The 27,331-nt window shown below is 44.9% G+C and overlaps 1 protein-coding gene across 1 annotated transcript in view; it reads left to right on the forward strand.

The window, feature by feature from the left end:
- Nucleotides 1-5,111: 5,111 nt before the first annotated feature.
- LOC146812057 (arf-GAP with SH3 domain, ANK repeat and PH domain-containing protein 1-like) overlaps nt 5,112-27,331 on the forward strand; it is a 1,117,518-nt gene continuing 1,095,298 nt past the window's right edge. Inside the window, exon 1 of the mRNA XM_085619062.1 lies at nt 5,112-5,362. Coding sequence (XP_085475188.1) covers nt 5,237-5,362 — 126 coding nt within the window. The 5' untranslated portion in view covers nt 5,112-5,236. The remainder of the gene's footprint in view (nt 5,363-27,331) is intronic.

Genomic DNA, 27,331 nt, shown 5'->3' on the forward strand with positions numbered 1-27,331 from the left:
TTCACTTGGCTCTACGGCAGCTGACGATGGGGGAATCTAACTGTAAATGAAAAGTGCTAACACTAAGAAAGCCATTGCAACAACATTAAATTAAAGAAACTGTAAGAAATTGGATTAGTAACTAACCACCTCAAGGAATAACACATCGCTTGTCTGAGCGAATGACGAAAGTCAGAAAATTAACAAGAGCTCAACCCCCTGGTAGCTATGGCACATAGCAAACAGGCTAAACTTAGGGCAGTGCGAAAGTATTTATGCAGTGCCAAAACAGTATTAAAGTGAACATGCAAAACAATCAAAATCCCATCCAGAATAAGAAAATATAGTATAATTTGACAAACAAAATAACGTCAAAATGATAAAATCCAATAAGGTAGACAAGGGATATGATTTTTTAAAGTTTTATGTAGAAGTATCGTCAAAAATCACAAAGCACCAATGATAGTTAATAGTCACGGTAGACAGGCACCTAGAACCAATTTAGGGCTGACCACGATAGAGCATGGCTGGATACACCAACCAGGTTTGCCCTGGTTCAAAATGATACCTTCTGACTTAGTCCTGTAAATCCCAAAACACCACAGGAGTACACTTCTAAAGCCCCCGAGGACTTCAGGGGATGCAATTAGAGACTTCTACGGTGTCAGGCCGAGGTCAACAGCAGGGTCTAGTCCAGCTCCAGTTGTTACTTTTCAGCTGGGTACTTCCAGGAAAAGGCCTCTTGTGGCTTGGTGTATCCCTATAGCTTGGTCAGTCTTATGACCCTTGGCGTCCACTTCTTTGTCCTGGGTACAAGAGGGAGAAGGATCAGTCCTTCAACACTCTTCTCAGGTCACAGACAGCCTGTCCAGAACTCTTCTGATCTTTCCCAGGCTAGCAAATGTTCTGGAGTGGGTGCCTGGAGGTGCCGCATTTATGCCTGGCACTAGCTAGTGGGTAGACATGATTCATGGGTTTGGCCTAATCAATGGGGTAAAGCTCTCCGGGGCCAACCATACCCACTTTGGGCATTTTCAAGATAGTGAAGGTCACTAAACATGGGCTCTGAAGGCTGGGTGTGTGTGGGGGTTACTGTACTATGGCAACCCTAGTCTTCTCCCATTTTTAACATTAAAATCCAGTTTAATACAGCCAGTGTTCCTACAACAAACCCAAAGACAGAGGGCTGATAGAACAAAAACAGAGTTCTTCAGCAACAAGACAGTGGATCCACAAGAATCATTGTGGCAATCTGTTCTCACCCCTTTCAAATTCATTCTACTGCACCTACCCTGTTCCCTCTCCTCTGTGACTGTCATCTCTTTGTGCAGGGAGTCAATGGTGTTTCTGACTGTCCTTTAGGTTGTACCATTCCCTCTTCTGGGTGAACACCATAGACCTGCTATTGTTGCTTTGTCTGACTATCCTCTAGGATGTACCAATTCTGCTGCAGGGTGAACACCGTAGACCTACTTCTGTAGTGTCTCTAGCTATCCTTGAGCCATACAGTCTCTGTTTCTGGGTTGGCCTTTTGGCTTTGTCTCTGGTTTCTTTGTGTTGTACCATCTTCACTTTTGGGTGAATACCATAGTCATGTCAGTACCATTGACCAAGTTTTTAGATTCATGATGATTTATTGGAATACTGTGATCCTAGCCAGGGGACTCTATTTGCTGCATTCATAGATCTAAAATCAGCTTTTGATCTGGTGCCCCGATATAAGTTATGGGATACACTAAAGGAAGCAGGGATGCCTCCAGAGTTGCTATGCTTCATCATTAAACTTCATAAGTCTAATTATACCCAGGTACGGTGGGGACAACAGGGTGAATTAACAGATTGTTTCCCAGTAAACAAGGGTGTACGGCAGGGGTGTGTTCTCGCCCCCACCCTCTTCTCTCTATTTATAAACAAGGTTGTTTTATATTACACTACGTAGCCAACCGATGCCCCCACTCTTGCTGGTATGAAGGTTCCACTGCTAATGTTTGCAGACGATACCTTAATCTTGGCTAAAACTCAATCTGGTCTGCAACGCGCACTCGATAGATTCACTGTTTTTTGCAACGACCATGAGCTAGTAGTTAACATTGATAAGACCAAGTTCATGGTGCTGCACAAACATAAAATAGTGAAAGGCAGGGTTGAAATGAATAATGCGTCCCTGGAGCAAACCGATACCTTTACGTACCTGGGCGTTACAATGGGCAAGAGGATGAACTGGAAACCCCAGATAGATTTACTGGTCCTCAGGCATAATCAATTAGCAGGTGCCCTACTAAAAGAACACCGGTTATCCTACACAAAACCAGTAGGGCCAGCGCTGACAATCTATAAATGGAAAATCAGGGCATCGATAATTTACGGTGCAGAGCTCTGGGGTTTTGAAAATCTAGGTCCCCTAGTTCTTGCTCAGAATAAGTTCTTGAGATCATTGACTGGTCTCCCTCAATCAACTCCTCTTAAACCCCTATTATTAGATCTGGGATGCACTTCATTTGAGGAGGCAGTGGGTTTTAGACCCCTGGCTTATTGGAGACGGATATGGACAACCCCAAAGTTAGCACAATATGCTAATGCAGTTAAGCATATCAGAGAAGCAGACCTGTCTTCCAAAATGAAATGGCTACAAAAGATTAAGGGCACCTTATCTGTTATGGGGCTTAGCCATCTATGGGAGGACCCAGTAGGGAATCTTTTCCGAACAAAAAATAATTTTAAAGCACTCTATAGGGACATGGCCTGTAATAAGTCCATGTCATTGACAAGCAGCACATCCCTGACAGGCATCTTCCAAGAACACAAGTATGGATATAAACCTCAGGCATACTGGGATTTTATTGCGCGACCTGACGACAGGAAATTATACCACCAATTTAGAGTGGGTACCCTTCCCATAAAATCTTTTACGGCTAAGTGGCATGATGTCTTAGACACCAAATGCCCCATGTGTTTAATTATGGATGAGTCTATAACACATGCATTGTTTATGTGCCCAGCATATAAGGGTCCTCGTCATAAATGGCTCAAGTCGATCTGTTTAAATCTTGGCACAAGATCATGTCAAGCTGCACTGCGTATTTTGAAAATAGACACACGTGAAGATGTAGCTATAGCTATGGCGAAATTTTTGAGCTGGACATGGGCACTTAGAAGGAAAGGTATGGATGCTTCTGCAGTCGTTACCCTGCATTAATCAACCTTTTTATTTATATGGTGTGGTGTGATCTCTATTTACTGTATTTCTTGGATAAACTGTTTTCTCTTATGGTGTTTTATAGTTTTTTAATTATTTTTTTTAAATCAAGGATATTAATCTTACTCACCATTGTATTACTATTTTCAAATCCTATTCTATAGTACTGTATGTTTTATTGGAAAAAAATGTGAAAGATATTTTTAGGAATCTCAATCTGCTATGACTATATCATCTTTAAAAAATATTGATTGTTGTTTTATGATCTTGTATGCATTGTATTTGTGTCTTTTATGATTGAAAATATCGAATAAAGACTAATTTGATTTGATTTGAATATAGCTCCACTCCTGTGGCGTCTCTTATTGCCCCTGGGTGGCACCACCTCCGCTTTTTGTTTGGCCTCATAGACCCACTACTGTGGTGTCTTAGATGTTTCCTTGTGGGCCCTGCTGGCATTCCAGGGATGTGCTTTTTCGAATATCAACATGGCTAGTTTCCAGAAAATGTAAACTAAGTATGGTAACTGTGGTAGGTATTTGCAAATGCAACTTGGTCACTCACACATGTTTCTGCTGCATACCATTATTTAACACACCAAGAAGTTTCCTCAAACCAGGTCAGCACACACCCCTGGGACTAACGCACATCCCCAAAACTCCACTAAGAACGCTTTAAATAAACACTCTTACCAACCATGCAGAACAAATGGAGTAGCGAATTACTCAACCTCTTGAAAAGGGCTTTAGGGCTACACCAATACAATACAGTCGTTTTCTCATGGGTCCTCAATAATTAACAATAGTGAAAACAATCCTTCTGTCGGGCACACACAACATACATACGAATATATGTATACACACGCACACACACGCAAGCATTAGGGCACATAATTCATTTTAAAATAAATTACCATTGACTAGGTCTATGGGTCTGCTTTAAATGTTGGTTGCATCCATTACCACATTAAATTCAGACCTATTGACTTTGACAATACTTGTTCTTTATTGTTGCTCTTCAGACACCGTTTTGGGGGCTCTATAAAAGGTCACCTGCTATTTCGACCGGTGCCTCACTGGTGCCCTAGTGAACCCGTACTTGTGTTATGCAGGCAATGGTGTAATGAGGGCGCTATAGAGGTGTTTTACGGATACTACTTATGCTCTGACGATGAGGTACTGAAGTTGTGTCCTCTGCTGTTGTGATGGTAATATAGAGGTGGTGATAGTCTATGGGGCACGACGGGGGGGGGGGGGGGGGGGGGCTGAAGCCCTTTGAGTCCAATGGGTGTTGCGCGCCTGGGGCTGGTGGTTCTGTGTTGGTGCTGCCCTGGCACTGTACCGGTGCTCCCTCTAGCGTTGGGTGCTATGTCGGTCATATGTTGAGGAAGGCGGGTGGTCTTGAAGACTATTGTGGTGCACTGGGGAAGCCGAGCTGGTGCTACCACAATTCAATATGTGCGTTGGTGCTCTGGTCAGTTATGCTGCTGCTGTTAATATTTTAGTTGTGCACCAGGTATGCCGATACCAATGAAGTGCTGGAAATCTGGGGGTGCTGTAGTTGTACTGTACTGGTGGAACGCCATCTGTTGAAATGATATATAGGAGTGTATCGGTGCTAAACTGTGGCGAAGATGCAGAGACGTAGTAATGGTGCGAGTGCTCCGGGAATGCTGTACTTCTGCTTCGTGGCGCCGTACTCTGCTGCTATGTTCTTTTTGGGGGGATTCCTTGCCTGGTGCCGCCAGTGCTTTGTTCCTGGGTGCTGTGCTGGCGCTGATCCTCTGGGGTTGCTGTACAGGTGCATTGGGATGCTGAGCTGCTGCTGATGGGAGGATGCTGTGGCAAAGGATTGCCGGGCGCTCGCGCATGCTCATGTCCGTGTAGACGCCTCCTCGGCTCGTGCATCGAGCTCAGCGCGCGCCCCGCAGTTCCCGTTTCTTGCAGTTACAGAAGCTGGAGGGGCCGGGGTTGAGAAAGATAGCAGAACCCGAGGTGCGCTAGGAGACAGGGCACGGGAGCCAGAGGGGTCGGCGGCTGTTTTCTCCCCAAGACGGACACAATGCCGGAGCTCATCTCTGTCGGCGAGTTCATCAGTGAGACCCAGGAGGACTGGAGCTCCCCAACCACCTCCTCCTTCACCACCAGGATGGGGCACTGCAGGGGCACGGTCAGCGGCATCGAGGAGGTGAGCGAGGAGTGCCAGGGAATGACGGGGCTCTAAGCCCTCCACTGCTGACGGGGTTCAACACGTTACTTGGGAATACAAGACGTGGTGCTCGACCATTGAAAGGATGCGGGATGTTACAACATTAGCCTATTAAAAGGGGATGGAGCGTTCCACGGGGCGTGGTGAGGGGTGCTTATAGGCACGCATGCCACTGGAAGTAGGTTCACTCCACAGGGCAGATGTGAACAGTCTTAAGAAGCGCAGTGCATTACTACGGTGAACTAGGAGTGGGAATGGACGGGGGGACTGTTTAGGACACCATGTTATGAGGCAGAGAGGGTGTGTGGTTGCCACCTTGCCCCTCATCATCGATACACCCACTTTCCATTAACGGGGTTTTATTTTACAAATCATTAGCAGGTGCGCTAATCCAATCAGTTCAATGCGAGTGCAACAAGACTGCAGCTCCCATAATGCATTAGCGTGTCAAATGAAAAGTCAGCGCGGGAAACTTGGGTTTCTGAGGTGGAGTGAGGTAGCAATCCTGTGGGGAAGGATGTCAAGGGGCGTGGGCGGTTACTGGGTGTACTTCGGGGCATTTCATGATGTGGCTTGGAACGTTTTGCTTTGGGAGACAGTGGTCAGCGAGACTCGGGATTCCACTGTGGTGTATACTCGACGAATTGTAATGTGCGGGCGCTCAAGCACTCTCCTGGGCAGTGATGGTTTTGATTATTAATTTGGCGTGGCTCAAAACATGACACAGTGAGAAGCGTGGAACTTCTGCATTTTCACATGTAACGCCTTCGCCAGTCCGGGCTTTTTAGCCTGCAGTATTTTGCACTCTGGGATTTGTGTATCTATATACAGCGACTGGGTCTCAAGACATCCTAGGTGGGACAGGAGGGTACCGGCTCCCCCGCTCTACCTGCAGGGTACGCGGCAGGGTGCTGGAATGGTCGGGCTGGCCTATCGGGCGATCAGACAGTGCCCACGGGGCTGATCTGACAGATCACTGTGTGGGTCGATTTTAGGGCTGTTTGTGGGCCAGTTTTATGGTCTACTGGGCCTGCGTTTACTGTTGATTTCCCTGATGTTAACATAAACAATGTTTGCACCAAACACAAATCCGTGCAGTCTTCCATACCTTGAAAACACTCACACTGAGGGTTTTACTAGTTAAAAACTGCCCGTATTTGGAAACACGACCACTCATTTAGCTATGTGGTTCGCTAACAGTGGCCAATTTTACTTCGGTGCCCAGGCCTATTTCCTGTCCTCGTCCAACCCTGTTGCATGGCTCAAGCTTTGGAATATTCACTTTGTTGCCCGAGACAGGTGCTCTAGATAACCATGCCACCAGGCTTCGATCATAATATTGGGGCAAATGGCTGAAATGTCGATAGTGGCGAAGGCTTAGATCTAGATTCTAAAAGGAAGGTGAACATAGAACATTCTCAAAGGGGTGCTGGGGCATGTTCGTGGGTGCACAAGTCCATAGGATATATTCTATTAATTTAGGATTGAATTAGACTTTCGGAACATTCCATTTTGTCATACTGCGATTGTAAAATGTACTTGAGTGGAATGATGTTACCCTGGGGATTCTTTTTGAAGGGTGGTAATGGAGGTGGTGGGATATGGGGTTAGAACATTCTATTTTATTCGTTCAACATACTACCTGGGACATAAAGCACTACACTTGGGCATATTCCAGAACATTCTTGTGGGGCTCAGAAGATTTCCCTGTGGAGTTTCAACATTTCACCAGCCTGTGGGTCTCAAACACATTCCTCCAAAGGCCTCAAACAACCTGCCTGGAGGATGCTGTAACCATCTACTGGGGGTACAGGGGCTCAGAGCAATCTACTGGGGTTCTGCGAGCATTCCCCATGTTGAGGGGGACAGACTATTCTACAGGGCGATCATGACTTTCACTTTGGGAGGTTGGAATGTGAAACAGAGGATGGAAACATTTGAGGGATTGATCGGTAGTGGGGGAGCGGGGTTCCCCTCAGAACATTCCTCTGTGGGGGCTCTTCATACACCCATGGACTGGCTCTTTGCATTCCAGTGGAGTGGCTGAACTACATCTGGTTGAGGTGACTCTGAACTTTCCATTTGAATGGCTCGAAACGTATCAACCGGGGTTTGAGAATGATGCATGACTCAAGATGCGAGCCTTCCACTGGGTTCCGTGGCCACAATCGTACACTGAAGGGTTAAACATATTCCCCTGAAGTCAGAATATATCACTGGGATCCGTGGTTCAAATAGTTCACAGGGGTCCGACTATTCCTCTGGAATCCAAGGTTCGAATATTCCACCGTGGTCAGAACATTCCACTGGGGTCAAAGGTGAAAATATTCCTCTGCTATTCGTGGATGGCTGTTCCAATCGCATCCATGGTGGGAATATTCTACTGGGGTCCGAGATTTGAATATTACATTGCGGTCCAAGGTTCGAATAGTCCACTGGGATGCGAATATTTCGCTCCGGTCCAGGGGTTGGATATTCTACTGGGATCTGAGTTCGCAATATTCTACTGGGGTCTTCTTCAGGTGAAGGTTCACAGAGCCGGCCTTTGAGATCTACCATAAGCTCAGTGAGTGAAGGATGGATGCGCTCTGCAGTAAATGTTTTTTCGTTGAGTTTTCATGTGTTAGCCATCTGTCCTTCTTTTACCATGGACTACATACTTAACCCTGCACTTCTCCAAACAGTAGTTGTATGGATGCTGCTTTTTAGATTAAAATTGACATCATGATTGTCACGCAAGACTAATACTAAACAACATACCAAGATTCCCAGGCAACACACACAATCGGCAACATACTTTCACAAACTGTTTACTTCATTGCCCCATGCTCAGATTCTGCTGTCGTGAAGTCTTTCGCAATACTCTTTAATTTCTGTGTGTGGAGAGACTATAGGGGCTATTGACAAAGCATTCTGTAGTACATAAAGTTGTATTTTCTGATAGTAAGATTTGACGTGCCTTTGTGAATCTCCCCCAAAAAGTCCAACTACCATTTTGGTAAAAGTTCGAAGACGGCTCTTACTGGTTGTATTATTTGTAAATGAGTATTCCCTGAGCATTCCTACTTCAGAGGTCTTGGAGACCCTTCTTATAGGCTTAAAAGAGTACAGAGTAGTACCGCAGCAGTACCACTTGAGTTACTCCACAGTGCTTTTGCGATTAGGCCCTTTTGTGTGTTTTGAAGTGCTTTTCATGAGGCTGTGTTGCTTCAGAGTTTACCCAAGAGTGTGCTCCAGGTGGACGCTTCTAGGTAGTGAGAAGCTGCGTCGATTTTCAAGAAGCGGGGACCAGGAGGCCGTTTTGGATGTTGGAACTCATCATGTTGATTTGGGGGCTGATGCAGACATATTGTGCTGTGGGGAATTGTGCGGTAGAAATGGAGGGGCGTGATAAACATCAGCTGAAAGGGAGTACCTCTATATATGTTTGTTTTTTACATTGAAAATCTGTCAAATGTCACATTCACATTCATTTCTCATGTAGACTTCTCAGCACTCGGCTGACCTTGGCTGTCTCATTTCTTGTTGTTGTGGTTGGGTAGTGAGTTCTTTGGCAGAGAGGCAGGTAGGGTGCTACAGGAGTCATCTAGTTTGGCTTTATCTGTAGGCGTTTATGGGCAGTCCGAGTGGGATTCATGCAGCATTGGATATATGCTTATAGATGACTGGTATATTATTATTATTATTATTATTATTATTATTATTATTATAGTTCTTTATTCGATTTGAGATAAATCATAAAAGCATTCACAATGTTAAAATAGAATTAAACATATCGAAATTTCTTCCCTATATTGATGTCTCCGCTAACGTTATAGTCCATATCCTAGGTTAAAAGGCATTACATACACATTTTAGAATAAAAAAAACTCTAAAAACACCATAAAAATTGTCAAAACTCAGATGTGACAACACACTCAGTTCTAATTATTACAAATCCCTCTCGAGGTTCTTAATTTAAATGCAATCTTTAAAAAATGTACAACACAATGGAGGGTAAAAACATCTGAGGACATTTTTAAAAATAACAAAGCAACGCAAATCTGCTTAATACCAGTATTCCTGAGTAAAGTCTTTAAAAACCTTCTCCTTGGGTAAGTATAATATGAGCAGATAAAAAGAAAATGAGAGGTATCCTGTGGAGACAGATCGTCGCAGCCACAGGGCCCTCTCTCTTCTACATTTCTCATAAAACCCCTTGGAGATCCCAGGATTTAGTCTATCAAGTTTAATCTTCGGCGAGTTATTAAGAACCTCTCATGAGGACTGGTCAAAAGGATTAGATAGGGTGCTATAGTCGGGGTAGACTTCAATAAAACGTAATTTCTGAGAGACTCCTTTTCTAATTCGGTAGTCTCCCGTTGTGACTGACTGAACTTTATGTACAGTGTTTTAATGTCCGTCTTGTCTTTCTGGTTTAAAGTGACTATATCGGAGACCAGGGCTGAGCGACCCAAGTTATGAAAACCATCCCTCACATATTTTAACCAAGGGATTTTCATAGCGTGGTCCAGTGTGAGACAGTCCTGGACCACCATCCTTGTCAGTCCAAGCGCTTCGCTTAGCCAAATTTTTAACCAGAATACTAGGGGTTTAACCGCTATAATATCCGAGATGTACCCGGCCCCTAGTTCTTTGTGTGCTATAATAGCAGGGGTGCTGCTCGGTATCTTCAACAAGCGCCTCATGTATTTATTTTCCTCCCTTTGTAGATTGTTGGGCTTTACAAATCCCCAGACCTTACTTCCGTACAAAACCTTGGCACAGCAGATTGAATTGTACAATTTTAAAATCACGTCCGGGGTCCAATACCCTAGTCTTAGTCCATAGTTCATAATTGCACCTGTAGATTTAATCAGAGACAGGGCTTTATTGTCGAGTAAATGCTTAAAGTTTAATCGGCCGTCAAATATTATTCCTAAATAGGAAAATGCTGGGACTTTACCTAGTATGTGTGACCCAATAGAGAAATTGCTCCCCATTTCCATCACGTATGATTTTGTGAGGTTCGGGGATATATCCAGACTCTCCATAAACCTCACAAAGCCATCGATTAGCAACTGCTACCCATGGGGGGTACGGGCAAGTAACACAGCGTCATCTGCATAGAGCAGAACAGGAACTGCTCTTTCCCCTATCCTCGGCAGGTCTGTCTTAATATCACATGACTGGTATAGTTGGTATCAATAGACACTGGACCAACCACTAAAATTGGGTCCCAGAGCAGCACGCTGCCTGACGTAAAGCGCTCCAATGAACACCTCATCAGGGGTAGTAAGCGCTGTATAAGTACAAGTAAAATTACAGTTATATTTCTGGTCTTGCCTTTCATGATCAATGTGAATTTACCTGTTATGCGGCAGGTTTTGTCACTGATCGCTATAGGAATTTTGCACACCTGGATGGTCATGTTTCAGTAGGGCGGGCTGGCCTCCAGCTTGTTTAAGGGTGCGTATCTCTGCAGCAGAGAGCCCCTGTGCATAAGTAGGAAGCATGTGGACAGCTTCGAGTGAACAGCACAATCTCCTTATGTCTCTGCTGGAGGTCAGGGCAGGACAAGGGCGACAGTGACATGCTGAGTGTGCATCCAGCCCCTCCCTTCTCTGGTCACCTGTATCGAGCAAATACCCTGGAATAAGGCTCAGTGAATGTGCTGCGTCCTAGGGGCGAGCACGTGCACGGTCTAGCATGCTTTCCCCAGGACCCGCCCAGCCCAGTGCATACAGCAGGTGATGACGTATACTGGCTAAGGGGAAGACTGCAGAGCCAGCAGCTTTGGGTTCTAATCCTAGCTCCCCCCCACACCTTCATTGTGTAATCCCTGGCAATCGCTTCATCTATCTGTGCCTACGTTCTTTCATCCAAATTAAAAGCGCTTAGAAATGGGTTGTAGGTGCTATACTGCAACGATATATCAAATAAACTGCATACTCACTTTGCCCGGTATGAATTCTAACATGACCCAATATGTTAGCAGGTCTGTCCCCTGCCTGATTTTGAGCGTTCCCTTGTTTGTTGTCAGCTCTTCTGAGTTTCGTTCACAGCTCTGAGTACACATAGAACGCTGTGCATGCAGCGTAACTAAAAGTGCACGATGCCAGGGGGTTTATTTGTCTTCACAGCACATCTAGACTTGCACAGTAATGTTAGTAATAGCTCAGTCGCGGCACATTCATTGTAACTCCCCACGCACCCACTCCATTGGCCGGTGGGAGTGGGGGAGGGGTCCACTGGCGCTGTCTGTTGCCCCCGCCGAGCAGTACCAGTTCGTCGCTCTCTGCCTCGCACATGGTGCCGGCTCGGATTCCGCACTCTCATTCTCGGCACGACATGTCTCTGGGCGCTCCGTGTCATGTGGCAGTTGCTTGCGCAGGCATGATCACACGCGCCACATCTTTATCTGTCTGCAGACATGAGCATCACAGCGCTGCGGACGGTGCCGACAGGGCTGTAGCGCCCCCTCCCCCAGCAGCCGGCATCCTCCCCTCGTCTATTGCCGTGTCATCCTTCAGTGTCACGGGCACCCGGGGGGCTTTGTGCACGGGGTGGGCCGCGCTGAGCTACTGTACATCCACCCATCCATCTTGGCTCTATGAGCCCCTCTCTCACCCCCTGCATGTTCACACATTCACCTTTTAAGCAAGGGGGAGGGGTCTCCACCAATGTCGGGGCTGCGCTCTCTAATAAACAAGGCGGGCAGGGTAAAAAGCATGTTTTCGGATAAAATGTAGGTGACCAACACCCCCCCCCCCCCCATCACATTAACATGCTTTACTTGACTGATGTGTCCTAAGTCCATGCATAAATGTATTTGATGTGTTTTGTAAGAAGGTTTGCTTTGCCCCTTTAACCACATTCTTCATGCACATCACACCCACAGCAATAGTTTCGCAAGTACTGGTCATTCAAGGCGCTATGACAGATTCTCCTTTTTATTGCGCACCATCATCTCAGGAACGCTTGGAAATATCTGGATTAAAGAAAAAATTAAAGTGTTGTGTATATTGTTCCAGTTTTGAACTCCGGTGAGATCCTTCACGAAGTGTTAATTCCATATGACCATCTTCAAAGGGTTGAACACTCTCGCCCATCCTCAAAAAGGGTGTGCTTGCATCATTTGTTCATTTTCTCTAGGAGAAATCTAAAATATGCGACTGTAATGTTAGCCTCTATTGAGAACCACCCTGCGCATCCCCTCTTGTGCCTGAATCCTGACCCTACCGACCTGGGCATCCCCTTCTTGTGACCCCACCCCTATAGTTCTAGACATCCCCCTTTTTGAGATTCCTGACCCCCTGCTTTAGGACCAAGTAAAATATTTAACAGTGATGAAGGTGCCGCAAGTGTTTCACCACACTCTTATACAGTGATGCACTAATCTAGTGTCGATGCACATAATTTGTGTTACTAACCAATGCCAGAAAAAATGCTAGATGTAAAAAAGTGCAATGTCTTACAGTATTTTTTTTTTTTTTTTAGTTCAAGTAATACGAGAATACTTTATTTCGGGACCAAAGAGCGGACATAAAAGCAAAGTACAAACATTGAGACATTAAAACATCATCACAACCTCATGTAAAACTTTCTTATTCACTCAGGCCTACCTATAAACATCTGGTCCAGTACACTGTTGCATTTTATCCTATAACGCCATGAAACCGTTGTGGTGTACGAGCGCTTTATACAATTTTTTAACATAACATGTACTAACAAAATTCGCTGGCAGCAATAAGTAAATACATAATAAAAATAGATAATAAAACATAGCATAATTAAAACTATTTAGCTAGATAGTCCGAATCAATTTCCTATAGTGTTAAAGTTATAAAACCTTGACAAAACCATCAAAGAGATGCCCCTAAGTTAGCAACTGAAAAAGTGACCAAGTGCAAAAGGAGGTGCTTGACGTCAGAATGCCATCTGTTTTCTTTTGGCGATGGCACTCTTTAACAAGCATTTGCAATGCAATAGGTCTCGCATTTTTTTGAGTTGGGAGATTATTGGCGTTGTAATGTAAATGTTTTTTACTTCTGTGTTTTGGATTTGAGTGGATGTATGTGATGGCAGTTGTGTGTTTTACAGTGAACCTAAAAGGAAGCGCGTTGATCGTTGGCTCTGGTGTATGGGGCTTGTCAGCCGCAATGTGCGCCATGTAAATATAATGTGAACACTAATTAAAGAGACTCTGTGGTCCCGTGCATGTTCAAAGAGTGATATAGAATCACCAGTAGTGATAGCCTGTACGTGAGCCAAGTGAATATGGTGGGAGCACCAGCTGAAGTGATGAACACTGGTTGAAGTGATTCAGTGGTCCAGAGTATGTTCCTATTGAAGTTAAAAATCACCCATTGTGTGAACCACAAATTAAACAAGTGATAGCCAAGGCAGTTTGAAATCTCATCACCTGGTACCCACATATACCCAATTGCACAAAAAAGCAACTTCTGACGTTTAAAAATAATGCGGTCTCAATGAACCAGCACAGTAAATAATCGCCTGTGTCCAGTATCTGCCTGAATGCCTGCACCACAAGTGATTTAAGGGTGTTGCTGTGCAGTCACGTGATCTATAGAAATGGAAAACAGACCAACCTCCAAAACGATTTGTCATGTAGCTCTCTTCTGGATACAAAACAACTTTCGTACAGCAAGCTTAGTTTCACCGCCATCTTAGAATGGTGTTTAAACCCATAGCATGTCGAAGGCTAAATTACATGTATTATCAAATCATGCGTGTACAATTAACTTCAAATCCACATCCATCCACAAATGCACCAATGTTCCGCCACTGCATGCTATCCTACTGAGATGCGCACAATCATGTACTCACGCATTGGTCCACACCCTCCTTCACAAGTGACAAGTGAACTGAAAACTCAAAAATGTTCCCCCCTAACAAAACAAGCACTTGCAGTGCAATAGATCTCACATTTGCGAGAGCTTAAGCTACTGGCATTGTAAATGACAATGCCTTTTATTGATCTGTTTGGATAAGTAACACATACATAAAAGGCATTGTCATTTACAATGCCAATTGCCAAAACTCTTGTAAATGCGAGACCTATTTCATTTCAAAGAAGCAGCCGCCATTGTCCCGGGCTGCTTGGAAAGTGAAAGTGCACATGGCACGTTGAATGTTGCAGGAACAGAGAATAGACGTTCCCAGTGGGACAATTTGAAAGAACACAAATATTTATGAAAAATCCATTAAACTTACTTGAAATATGAAATTCTGCTCAATATTATTTATTCATATTGAACATCAATCAAAATGCTCAAAATTCAGTAAAACATCTGGAACACAGGTATACAAAAGAGCCCCGAACGTGTAGAAGGGTGAAGGGAAGGACTTTCGTGCAAAGTGAGGGTTAAATGAGGGCAGAAAGGGGAGGGACAATATATACATCAACAATATTCTTCTAAAAAGAAACGGTTTGTCGTACATGACGATTATATACAAACAAATCAATTAGCAGCCATTATGTCGTTGAATAGGCACAATGATAAAAGCACTGTTGCCCGCACTGGCATATATACAACAAAATGTCGACGTTTTGACCCCTAACAGACGTAGGTGACCTTGATCCTTACAACGGGGTCTTCCTCAGGACTGTGAAAGGGCACCGTGAACTACCAATCGCTAGTAGTGGGCCCGTGGGCTCCTAATTCAGAGAACAGACAGATGGCATCTTCTTTTTCTATGTTCCATTCAAAATTGGTCACTTCAAACGAGGGGGCCAAGATTAAATCCAAGGGTTCCCAATTACTTGTGGGAAAAGGCTGAAATCATTACTTGGTTTGTAAAATTCAATTCAAAAGGCCTGTGAGGTACCAAGCTTCTCCAAGTGAAGTGCATCCATTCCCTGAATGTTGCAGGAAAGCATGTTGTGCCTGCAGTAGGAGAAACTCATTAAAGAAAATATTGGGCACAGACTAAATAAGACATACAGTGTAACAACAGAAGTAAAAGGGCAAGTACTCATGGGAGGTTACAAATGAAGATAAGGCGGTACTAAGGAGGGACTAACAAGCCTATTTACCGATCAGAAGCCAGCATTTACAAAGGACAATGACACAAGCCAATAAAAAATATGGGCGTAGAGTGGGCGGAGCTTCAAGTCCATACTCAAATACAACATGCCTCACAGAGCAGCTCATGCACTGCCCAGGCTGGACCTAAAAAAACACGGCAAGTGCTAAAAATCCCTGAAGGGGTCATATAGCAAGAACATAGTGGTCCCAAAAGGAAGAATTAAAAAATCGCCGGCACGGACTGGTAGGTGGAGGGGGGGGGGACTGAAATGAGAAGTGAGATGAAGAGAAACTCTGGCAATTATGTTCATTCGAATGATAAAGCTATCAGAGGCTTGGAAAAATGTTAGTTGCTTGAGAAGCCAGAATCAAACATCTTTGATAAAATAAACTGCATAATGTAAGTAATCATTCTATTCACTTATTTATGATTTGGACATGCTCTGTACAATCTCACACTTTTCAAATAGTATGTGTGTATCGTTGTATTTCTGATAAGTTTCATCAATATTTGTATCACTGCTGAAGGAATTATAGTAATGCAAACAACTGCTAACATGTTATAGGTCTTGCTTACATTTCAAAATCCAGGGGAATCTTTATAAAGCAAGCACAAAATGTCTAACGATCTACAAAATCGGCACTAGTCACATGTTTAACAGAGTCTGTTTAAAAGCTTTCAGGAGAAACATTTTGGCAGAATTCCTTTTTAGGGCAGTAGCAGCAATTGAATGTTTTTTTAATGTTTTTAGATTTATCAGACCACAAGGCAATATATGGGATGTTTGGTTAAAAACATTAGATTTAAAGTGAGACTTGATGGGCGGGCGGGGGGGGGGGGGGTGGTTATATAAGCGCCTCTGCCCATTTTCCCTCACCAGACACAGTGAGCCGCTGCTCGGCTGCCATGCGAGGAAAGTCTGAGGCTTTGGTAGGCTAAGCTTGCTGGCAGCAACCAGCTGACAGGATTTCCCCGTTGGCGATGTGCTTGGCTGGTAGCTGCGTGACCTGCTTGAAAATCTTGTCCCACTGGCACTCACAGCAGCATCGTTCGATCTCTGTCTCCACCTGGAAGCCCAACTACTTGGTGGTCATGGTGGAGCCGGGAGAACCCTGGGAGTGGAGGGAGGAGCTAAGGCAGAGTAGCTAAGGAAGTGGGAGAAGGATGGAGGAAGTGTCTGCTGAAGCAAGGGTCAGCTGAACCTGCGATACTCTCATAACTGCTGCTGCTCCTGGGCCCCGCTCCGGGGTAGTTCAATTATAGTTTAATTTCTGAATATGTTTTAGGCTATATCAAGCCGATATTGGAACATGTGGAAGGAAGCTCATGGCACTGGGACCAGTGTCGGGTAGCTTGAAGTGGTGTAGGGGCAGCAGAGGGAAGCTTGCAGAAATGAGGAACGTGTGGAAGCTTGCAGCATTGGGAGCAGTGCCGGGTAGCTTACAGTGGTGTAGGGGCAGCCGAGGGAAGCTTGCAGAAATGAGGAACGTGTGGAAGCTTGAAGCATTGGGAGCAGTGCCGAGTAGCTTACAGTGGTGCAGGGGCAGCCGAGGGAAGCTTGCAGAAATGAGGAACATGTGGAAGCTTGCAGCATTGGGAGCAGTGCCGGGTAGCTTACAGTGGTGCAGGGGCAGCTGAGGGAAGCTTGCAGAAATGAGGAACGTGTGGAAGCTTGCAGCATTGGGAGCAGTGCCGGGTAGCTTACAGTGGTGCAGGGGCAGCCGAGGGAAGCTTGCAGAAATGAGGAATGTGTGGAAGCTTGCAGCATTGGCAGCAGTGCCGGGTAGCATACAGTGGTGCAGGGGCAGCTGAGGGAAGCTTGCAGAAATGAGGAACGTGTGGAAGCTTGCAGCATTGGGAGCAGTGCCGGGTAGCTTACAGTGGTGCAGGGGCAGCCGAGGGAAGCTTGCAGAAATGAGGAACGTGTGGAAGCTTGCAGCATTGGGAGCAGTGCCGGGTAGCTTACAGTGGTGCAGGGGCAGCCGAGGGAAGCTTGCAGAAATGAGGAACGTGTGGAAGCTTGCAGCATTGGGAGCAGTGTCTGGTAGCTTGAAGTGTTGTAGGGAGAGCCGAGGGAAGCTTGCAGAAGTGTTAAATGTCTAATCAGGGTTATCCAGTTTGTTTTAAATACACACTGCTGAAAGGTAAAATGTCATAGTAAAGATAAAAAAAAATACATCTGTAGTCTACCGCTAAAATTAGCTGTGTCATCTGCAAAGTGCCTTCAAAAGGTTCAGGGGTATGCATTTTACAAGATGCCGTTCCGACTCGTGTGTTATGTTCTGTGCCTCCAACTGCACTCCACCGCTGTCACTCAGTTTTTGTACATTTTAAAACTTAAGATGCAGTGCCATTTCCTGGACCAGCTGATGACCTAGTGCCCACTTATTCCAATTGCCCATGACCAGACCACATGGAAGAGAAAGGGGGCACTGATACATTGCCTGAGCAGCCAGGCTAGGACTGACTGGAGACGAAAGAATCCGCCAGCAGAAGGATGCGCCTTGCCAGTCCAGTTACCAATCTTCATTCATGCCTGCATCCCTGTGCCACCAGCCCCTCCTTCAGGTAGCGCTATTGGCTACTCTTTGGTTGGCTTTGTTAGAGAAGTGTTCCAAAATCTGGCAACACTGCCCAAGATACACCACAAGGCCAGAGTGCGAGGAAATGCCTCTGCAGCATAAAGGGTTGGGGAGGGGGGGGGGGGGCGTGGCACAAATTAACTGGGAGAGCCAAGCCTTGAAAATATTTGGCAAGTTAATCATGCAACAAAAAACATGTTAGAATAGAAGACCTCTTCAAAATTAATACAGATATTTAACACAGGATAGTGTTTCAACGGAGTACCTCAGATTATTTGTATAAACATCAAAAGTAAGAGTTCTTAAACATGAACAGAGAAACATTCTTGCCCCAGGCCTGAAAACCATGTTAATGTATTAAGAGGTAAGTCAGTTGCCATGTACTAAGAGGTGTAGCGTGACCCTCATGTAGGGTTGCCAATGATTCCAGGCCAGGAGGAGATCTTGCTTCCAATCCAGGGCTTTTGTGTTACAAATTATGTGAACCGGAATGGTGCAAATAAACTAAAACAAAATGTCCACTCACAGGTCATATTAAGATGTCCATTATAAGCACGAGGTGTTCGATCGGTCAATCGTCGCGTGACTTGGATACCTGGTACACATATTTGTACAACGATGGTCGATCTTCTGCTAAAACTCATCTGCACCACGTTCATTAATGTTTATGTATTTCATTATGAAGCTTGCGTTCAGGGTCAGCTCTAGGGCGGTGCGAACGGTGCCACCGCACCGGGTGGTGACGTCGGGGTGGGGGCTTGTTTGCAAGTATAATATGATTTTAAAAGCGCCTGTTGCCACGTCCCTTGCCTCCAGCAATTTCCTGGCAAAAATCAAAATGTCAAGACAATTCTGGTGATTAACGTTTCTGCTGGAGAGATTGGAGTTGTGTTTAGTGGAAGTTTTGACTCATGGTAAGGTAGAGCAGAGGGTTATTAATGTGCCTGCTGCAAAGAGCATGTGCCATGCATGTCACAAAGTGCATGTAATGTAAATAGGTCAGAGGGTTACTGATTTTGTCAGAGAGATCCTTTTGTTACATGCAGTTTATAAGTTAAAATCCTTATGAAGAACAGAAGCTATGAACTGTGATCAAAGAGCTGCATGCAAACTGCAAGGTATAGATTAGATCTTATGATTTTTTTACCCGGTTTTTCATTACCCTAATTTTGCAAAAAGGGTTAATTTGGGTAGAAATCAATTCCTATTAGTAAAGACATCCCCAACCATGGTGTTATGTTTTAAATTCTGAATTTGTTCTTCTCCAGACCAAGCACTCATAAACTATACTGCCTACCAGTATGGATGACATGTGACTCCTACACCTTGTAGTCAGCTGTCTTATGTAATGGTTCCTACACACTGATTTACACACGTACGATTGATTGTCTCTGTGTAATGTGTGTGTGATGCAAAGTGCTCTGACATCCTACACTGGGATGAGTGGTGCTATAAAACGAATTTTATGCATCTGAGAGACAGTGGGTATGCCAACTTGAGGGGCACTGTTAAAGGGTGGTAGTGAGGGAATCCATGGCAGTAGTCAGTGAGGGGCGCAAACAAACATTGTTGCACTGGGTGCCACCAGCGCTAAAGCTGGCCTTGCTTGCGTTGGGCAAGCATTTCAATGTCAGAAGACCGTTACTGGGAGATGTGTAGAGGCAGGGTAAATGGGGCAGATGGGGTCTCTGTTGAGCATTAACAGGGGTCGAGGGGAATTGCTAAACCTGTGATTAGAGAGGGCGTCTGTGCACTCTCACTAGACAGTGCTTGGGACTTACCTGCATCAGAATGATTGACTGTCCTGGGTCCTGTGCAGCCCGATCTCTCTGGATCCCTCCATCAATGACTTCTCCCCGCTGGCCCACTCCTTTCTGCGTGGCTGCTCTGGCAGGGCCGTATGTATGAACACATTTTCCCATAGACACAGAATGGGTAAAACCCTTTGATACATCTGGCCCTCCGAGTCTTAAGCCGCCAAGCTAGCACAAGGACAGGCGTGAGACAGATACTAATCAGGACTCCAAAAACGGGGTTCTTAGATAGTTTTAATACGGAGAAATTGTGTTCTCCTTAGTGAGTATTCTATGCTTTACGCAATATCAGCTCAGAATACTTACAGCAATATAGACTTCTACTTAATGCTAATTTGGAGGGGAAAGAAACTAAATATTAGCTGCAATATATATATATATATTGACAATCAGACCAAGAGGCCAGGTGGTCTCAATAGTGGGGAGGAAATGGCTGTACACTTATAATGTTTTCTATATCAATGTGATTCTGGAAGTTTGTGCAGTACTGTGACAACAAAATGATTGGAAATCTGTTGGGGTACTCAAACATGAGGGAGGCAATACACCTTTAATTTTAGAGGATGTAGATAGAGGACTAGCCCATCCAGGGCGAGATTGATGTAATGTTCAGCACCTCCATTTTTCATTGATATATAAGGAAAAGTAATAGAATCTATGCATAATTCATTTATTACTTTAGCCCATTCAGGGCAAAATAAGAATGCATGCCATAAAAGTTCACAATGTGGGACTTTCAATAAGATTGTTTGTTTGAGGTTTGAACAATTTTAGTTTAACCCGTATTGAGTTACCCGTTTAACAATGGCTGACACCTTGACTGATGCAAGTCAAGGTGTCCTCTGTCTATGTCAACTAGCATTGCTGTATTTAAATCTGCGGCATGTCGGCACCGGCCTCTATTGACAAAGGCAGCAAGCCGAAACGCGTCTAACTGTGTATACTTCTTCCGATTAAACTTGGAGTTGTTATGTTCCGGTGAGAGCTGGTATATCCTTGTATACCGTGAGCCGTGGATTTTAAATCCGCGCGGTGTCCGTCACCACGCATCAAAGCACCCGATCGTGAGTGTAAGGGAAAACAAGACGGAGAGTGAGCGTGATATATATATATATATATATATATATATATATATATATATATATATATGTTCAGGTAATAGCTTGGAAGGGCAGAGTCATGAAGTGGCCATTTACAGTAACAGTTGCGGTGCCCCTTCCATGCTTAGTCACCTGCCATCCACAGATACCCAGCTGTCCAACAATCGAAAAGGGACAACTAAAAGGTGGAGATCGCGTTTCTTACCTCGCGTCTTCCACAGTGTAACATATTATTTCCAGGAGTAGTGCGGAAGTGCGATTAACAGTATATAAATATGTAGTATGTTTGTTATATTCACATATATTGTTTGCTGCATACACGTAAATATGAATAATTATTACCAGTCTGCATACGCAGGATGAGAAACTGCATTTAAATTAAGAGGAAAAAATGGTTTATATAAGTAGTTCCGAAGTCCGTTATGATGTCTCTTCTCCAACACGGTTACTTCTAAAACGAACAGCTCTCCCCTCCAACTGCATTTCTCAATTACAACTGTCACACTTCAAAATGACTTGTGATCAAGGCGTGTATAGGCCGAAACGTGTTGGGCTAGTTTGGCCATGAAATATATAATCACTATGGAACCTCTATGAAGCTTGCAAAATTTGTTGGGAAGGAGTGTGTGCCACGCAGAGTTCGGCACAGTTCTGCGACATGGTGTTTTTTGTATGTAAGGGTTTCCTCTACCCTGGCACGCACCGAACTGCAGGTCGCCGGCGTTCTGAGGATGGAGAAATTGATATATATAATAAAGTATATACACGAGGTCTCAAATGCTCGACCTAAAAGGGAGCACATTTTATTACAGAGAGTGGGGGAGTTTAGCTGTTGCAAATACAACAGGGCATCGCCACATCTTCTAATGCCACATTCTCTTATTAGAGGAACTAAAACCTCTTAGAATAAACAATATAATGCTTGCAAAAGAAGATAAAATGGAGCAGACTCTGAGGCGAATACTCGTCACTTGGGCAGATTAACACTTTAATTGGGTCAAATTGGCTCAAGGGAAAACCCAGATGTCACCTCACCTGGCCAAGCCTAAATCTGGTTGAAAGGACTATCCCAGATATCTACCCATGCCACATAAGGCTCCATTTTAAGGCTAGCTTTGATATTCATATACTCCCTAGGAGTCATTCATGACCCACTTTAAATCCGAAGGTAAAAAAGAACCGTACCATTATCGCTTCATGGGCTTACCTCAAGATTCTGCATGAGACTCAGCAAATGCTGGACATACGTTCTTTAATATGTATGAGAAGTGTGATCAGGGTCTACCTGCTCTGGCCACGACATACACCGCGATGGGACTGGACTGCCTTTTAGAGGAGGAACTATGTAGCAATATACAGTTTCTGAACCGACCTGACGACACACCCAGGACCTTTCAAAATCCCAAACCGTGTGTTTGGGTCGCGAAAAGGGATGAGTTTGGGTACATATGAATCTCCTTTAGGCTGAGCTTTAATTGGCTGCGCACTGGTGCGTTCCCCCAGATGTCCCGTCTGTAAGCACCGAGGCCTCATTCCTGCATTCTGTGGCGGATTGGTGGCTGCACATGCATGTTGCGGATAATTGCACTTCTTGCACCCAAGTACTGGCGTCGTTAACTCATATGAGCACACGTAACATGCCATTAAATTTGTTTATGCAAATGTTCCTGATACATATTCATTGTGCATAGTCTTAATACCTGACTGGATTTTTCTTTTCGGTAGGGCAAAGAGTCCATTCTTACTAACAAGTTCCATTTATCATCTAAAATCAAATGTCTCCTTGGTAGATTATTAGGGTGAATACCACCCCAGTCAGTCCAAAGTACAGGCAAAATAGAGCAAGAAAGCACCGCACAGTATTTCAGAGAGGATACCGTCATTAGTCTAATGCATATTTTTAGGTGCTAGTTCAACAAGAACTCATGGGCGCTTTCCCCAGGCAGTCACAGTACAAATGAAAGGACAAGTTCCTTATTCAAGAAGAGCAGTTCATCTGTATTTGCAACGTGTGAAAGGGAACTGCAAGTTTGTTAAACACAGGAAAGAACTGAACATTCACAAGAAGGGGTGTTGCCATAAGGAGTGGGGGAGGGGAAGGCCCAAGAGGCTGGCTTAATCCAACATTCAAATAATTGCATCCTCTTAGCTCGCCCCAAAAACAACAGCCCAAGACCCTCCAAATGTTGCATTTGAGTATAAACATTTTTCAAGCTGTATTTATTAAACCGAAAAAACAAGAATACACCCCATTTATTAAAGTATTGAATTTACATTTTCATAGTATCTCCAAAATATATTCTTACGCAATTTTTTTCATTTTTTACAGTAATTTAGACACTGAATCACCAAGCCAGAAGTTTCTTGAGAGTCATGTTTGACCAACTAGATGGCCATTACATCTTTAGTTCCTTAGGGGGATGGGACAGGGCCATAGTGTCATCCCATGGTGCAAGCACCTACTCCCCAACATCTCCAGGGCAGTACTGCAAAGTACTCACGAAAGGCCAGGGACAGTCGCTGTAGGGCCCACCCTAGTCACACCCAGAACACTGTAGTACCACTGCCCTTGCTTGGGGTAAAGATTAAAGCTGCATCAATCCAGAATTCGCCAGACGTTTCCTACATGAAGCCAAGGTATCTACCTGCCTTGTGACCGCCATGAGTCTACCCCGCCATAGATTCAGATGATTAACTGGCCATCCATGCCCCCTTCCCCCCCAAAATGTAAATTTCTTACGTTGTGGAAACCTGTTGCACTGCAAAAGTCAACATTAGTTCAATGCATAACTGACTACCTAATGGGGATAAATGCACTTAATCTTTGCGGAAAGAATTGGCGGCCTCGCTAGGGCAACCATAGTGAAATGTTTTTAGTATAGCTGTATTAAGCAGTGTCTGCAGGCAACAAATTGAGCTCTGCATGTTAAGCCCCGTGGAAGAGGAACCCAGGCTCCAATAACCGCTGCAGCCTATGCAGTACCGGTTTTGAATAAATGTGAGCTAAAACGATTGCCCTCTATGTCAGCTGACCCTGGAGACATGGACAACACCCTGCTGAACAGATACTTAGAGACAGTGATACTGCTGCTGTGGACCAGAAACGAAGGGGCTTAAACAGCAGTCTGCATCATGAGAAATTCCTTAACTGAGGCGTTTGGGCATCTGGGGACCTGACTGGTTGTCTCAGAATTACTCTCTCCCTTTAGCTCAACTTACATCTTGGAACAGGGTAGGGCAATTACCACATCCATGGCCCACCAAGTGATCTGGTCCAGCAGCATCCTCCCATGGATGTCCTTCTTGGACCAGGCCACCAGTTCCAATGTACTGAACTCATAGAAGGCGAGAGACAATGCAACAGTAAATAATACCGCTTGTCTTTGGAATCACAGATTATCAGGAGGGCAACCAATAATCTTCCTAGTTTATCCAGATCGACAGGACGTCACCTGTCTGATTGTCAAGAATTCCTGTCATGCGAGGGGAGGAAAACGGTAACCAGCGAAAACGGACTACATCTCCCAGGATGCTTAGCGGTTGAGAGGTTATGTAAACAGGAGAGCTGTTACATAACTCAAGGAAAACACGCCCTTATGTAAACAGGAGAGCTGTTACATAACTCAAGGAAAACACGCCCTTATGTAAACAGGAGAGCTGTTACATAACTCAAGGAAAACACGCCCTTATGTAAACAGGAGAGCTGTTACATAACTCAAGGAAAACACGCCCTATAAAGGGAGGAACCGGGAGGTACAACGCTGTCGGATATTGTGTTTACACCGACGTACCTGCTTAGTGAAGAGCAGTGTTCCGGAGTGGTGCTCCAGTAAGGCAAGAACGGAGGTAGGTCGAGTCGTTACTCCCTGGGCCGTGTCTTGCCCCATCGTCACCTGTGAAGGACCCGGAAGCTCTACCGGATAACCATTGAGCTTCGCTTTTTGACTCGGCTGAGTCAAAGCGCAGTGGCGCTTTTGCTGGTTGGAGTCGTAACTCCTAGCCCGACCAGAGATACAGGGACTGCCAGCTGTAACGCACACCAGGAGGTGTTTGCCGCGTTACAGACTCGGAAGTCCACAGGATCGATCGAGCGGCTGCTCTCGGTTCAGTCTTCTTTGCTTGTGATTGGGGTATCGGTGACGCATCACCAGGAGGTAACTCCGCGTCCCGGTGCAGTCTGAGGAAGAGGTTGAGCGGCTGCTCCCTTCAGGTAGAGACCCCGGCTGGGTGTTTCCCTGACTCCTCGATTCTCCCCAACACTCTTCGTGCCCCTCACAGCCTACCGATTGGCATTGTCGGCCATTTCATTTCTGCCCTCTGTTGGCATACGCCGGGATCGGCGTATATGCAGAGGACGGCTAGGACCATCCGTGCTGTGGGCTGGTAACGTACTTAGCCTGGAGGATTCCAGTGGCTATAACCTTTGTTTATTCCTTGTATTATTTTTGCCTTCATTAAAATAACTAAACCTTCACAAGTGGTTGCGTTCTCATTATCGTGTCTGTTAAACGATCCTGAGACGTTCAGGGCGTTACACTGATCAAGCCCTCTCAATCGTCCCTCAATCTTTCATGGCCTTGACAATGAGGAAGGAATATGAATGATCTGTCAACACTGATATCTTACAGAAACCGGCTAGGGCTGCCATGTGGCATCTAGAGAATGCTGGCATCCCCCCCCCCTCCTCACGCAAGCGCCACAAGAATCTCGCCAAACTGTCTAGACAGAAGGGCTCTACCTTGAACTCACCTACAGCAAAAACTAGATGAGATTGAAAAGCCCTCTCATAAGCCCTCCATGCTCTTGGAGCCCGGCTTGCTGGGATTAGTTCTGGTAGGGCAGAGCACCACGATTCCATAGATGTTCTGGTGAGAGAGTGGGCTCCTCTTCTGCCCCTGGTAGAAAACTTCAGAAATCCTGCAACTTAAAATGACACAATGCAACAACTGCAATATTTTAAACACCTGGGAAAGACTAGGCTCTAAACACAATATTGTTTTTGAGACAGATCAGTACCAACACCTTAAGAAGTCTCTGCAGCATTTGCACGTAGCATGTTGAAACTTAATGGACTGCACCACCAACATGCTGTTTGACCAGAATGTGACGGGCTGGTTGTGGAACCGGTATGTCCACACATACAGCATCACTTTAATTGGAAACAACTCCATAAAATAACATTCTTAACCAAACCAGTCTAAAACCAATCCTGCAGACATGACTGGACACACCACTCAAAACCCAATATGGCACCAAACTCCACACTGCTAGCTGCATCAGTAAATAGTCTCAACTCCTGGCTTGGCTAAGCTATAGCAGGGCAAACCATTATCAATCAATCAATCAAGGCTAAAAACGAAGAATAGGCCAGCAGGCCGAGAAACGAAAAGACCATCAAAATATCAATATTGTTGTTGAATATATGTTTTTATACTCTGACACTTAATTTAGCGTGTGCTTGCGGCTGGAATGTCCAACACATGGTTGTGTTACCTGCTTTTTTTCTTCATCCTGTAGGCTTTATCATAGTCCTTCCAACCGGCCCCATACATTCCTCATATACACCCACAATCTTTTTCTTCTAAAATCTAACCTGTGACCCCACTTCCAGTCATATATCCAGCATAACAGACAGGCACACTGTAAAACCTTTCAACCAGTTAAGTAAAGATTCCTTGGTCTTGGGCTTTTTGCATCCACTCCCTATTTTGTTTAGATTCCTCTACAAATGCCTTTTCTATAGTGAGATCAAAGAGGTCTATATGGGCCCTTTTTCAGACCTGTCTTTTTTCTCTGAATTCAAGTGCTAATCCTAGGATCTCTTAGAGCCAGATCCTAATCACGCAATTTACCAAAAGGGTCTGGATACTCACCTTTTTCCATCCTTTGTCCCAACCGTGGTGGAGGCAACTGTGGGCACAGGGGCCTTGTGACTGCAGCAGTCTGTGAGGGGTGAACTTTAAACCTTGGATACTGGAAGGACCTGATGTTGGAAGGGTAACTGATCACAGGGATGTCCAGTACTGGTGCCTACAAGATCCTGCTGCTTCTTGCAAGTGGCTGTTGGGAAACATCCTTAACCACGAAGGCTTTTCTACGCGTTACGTTTACAACGGTACACTTACCACGTAAACGTCTTTACCACGCGTATGCCTTCCACGACCATCTTTACCACGCAAGCTGCACTGAAACTTCTTCATCTTCTTCCAGTTCAGTCCTTTTTTAACGTCGGCGAAGATGTGTGTAAAAGGGTAAAATTTGAATAAGGGAGCTTGGGGAGTCTCCCCCCCCCCCCCCAAAAATGAAAATAAAAAGCGTGCGGAAAAAAAGGGGGCTTGAGGGGGGTCTCCCCCCCCCCCCCCCCCCCCAAAAGAACCTGTTGAAACGTCGGGAAGTGGTGACAATCTGCGTCGTTTTAGA

The sequence above is a fragment of the Triturus cristatus genome, chromosome 7 (genome assembly GCF_964204655.1).
Source record: "Triturus cristatus chromosome 7, aTriCri1.1, whole genome shotgun sequence".
Lineage (NCBI taxonomy): Eukaryota > Metazoa > Chordata > Amphibia > Caudata > Salamandridae > Triturus > Triturus cristatus.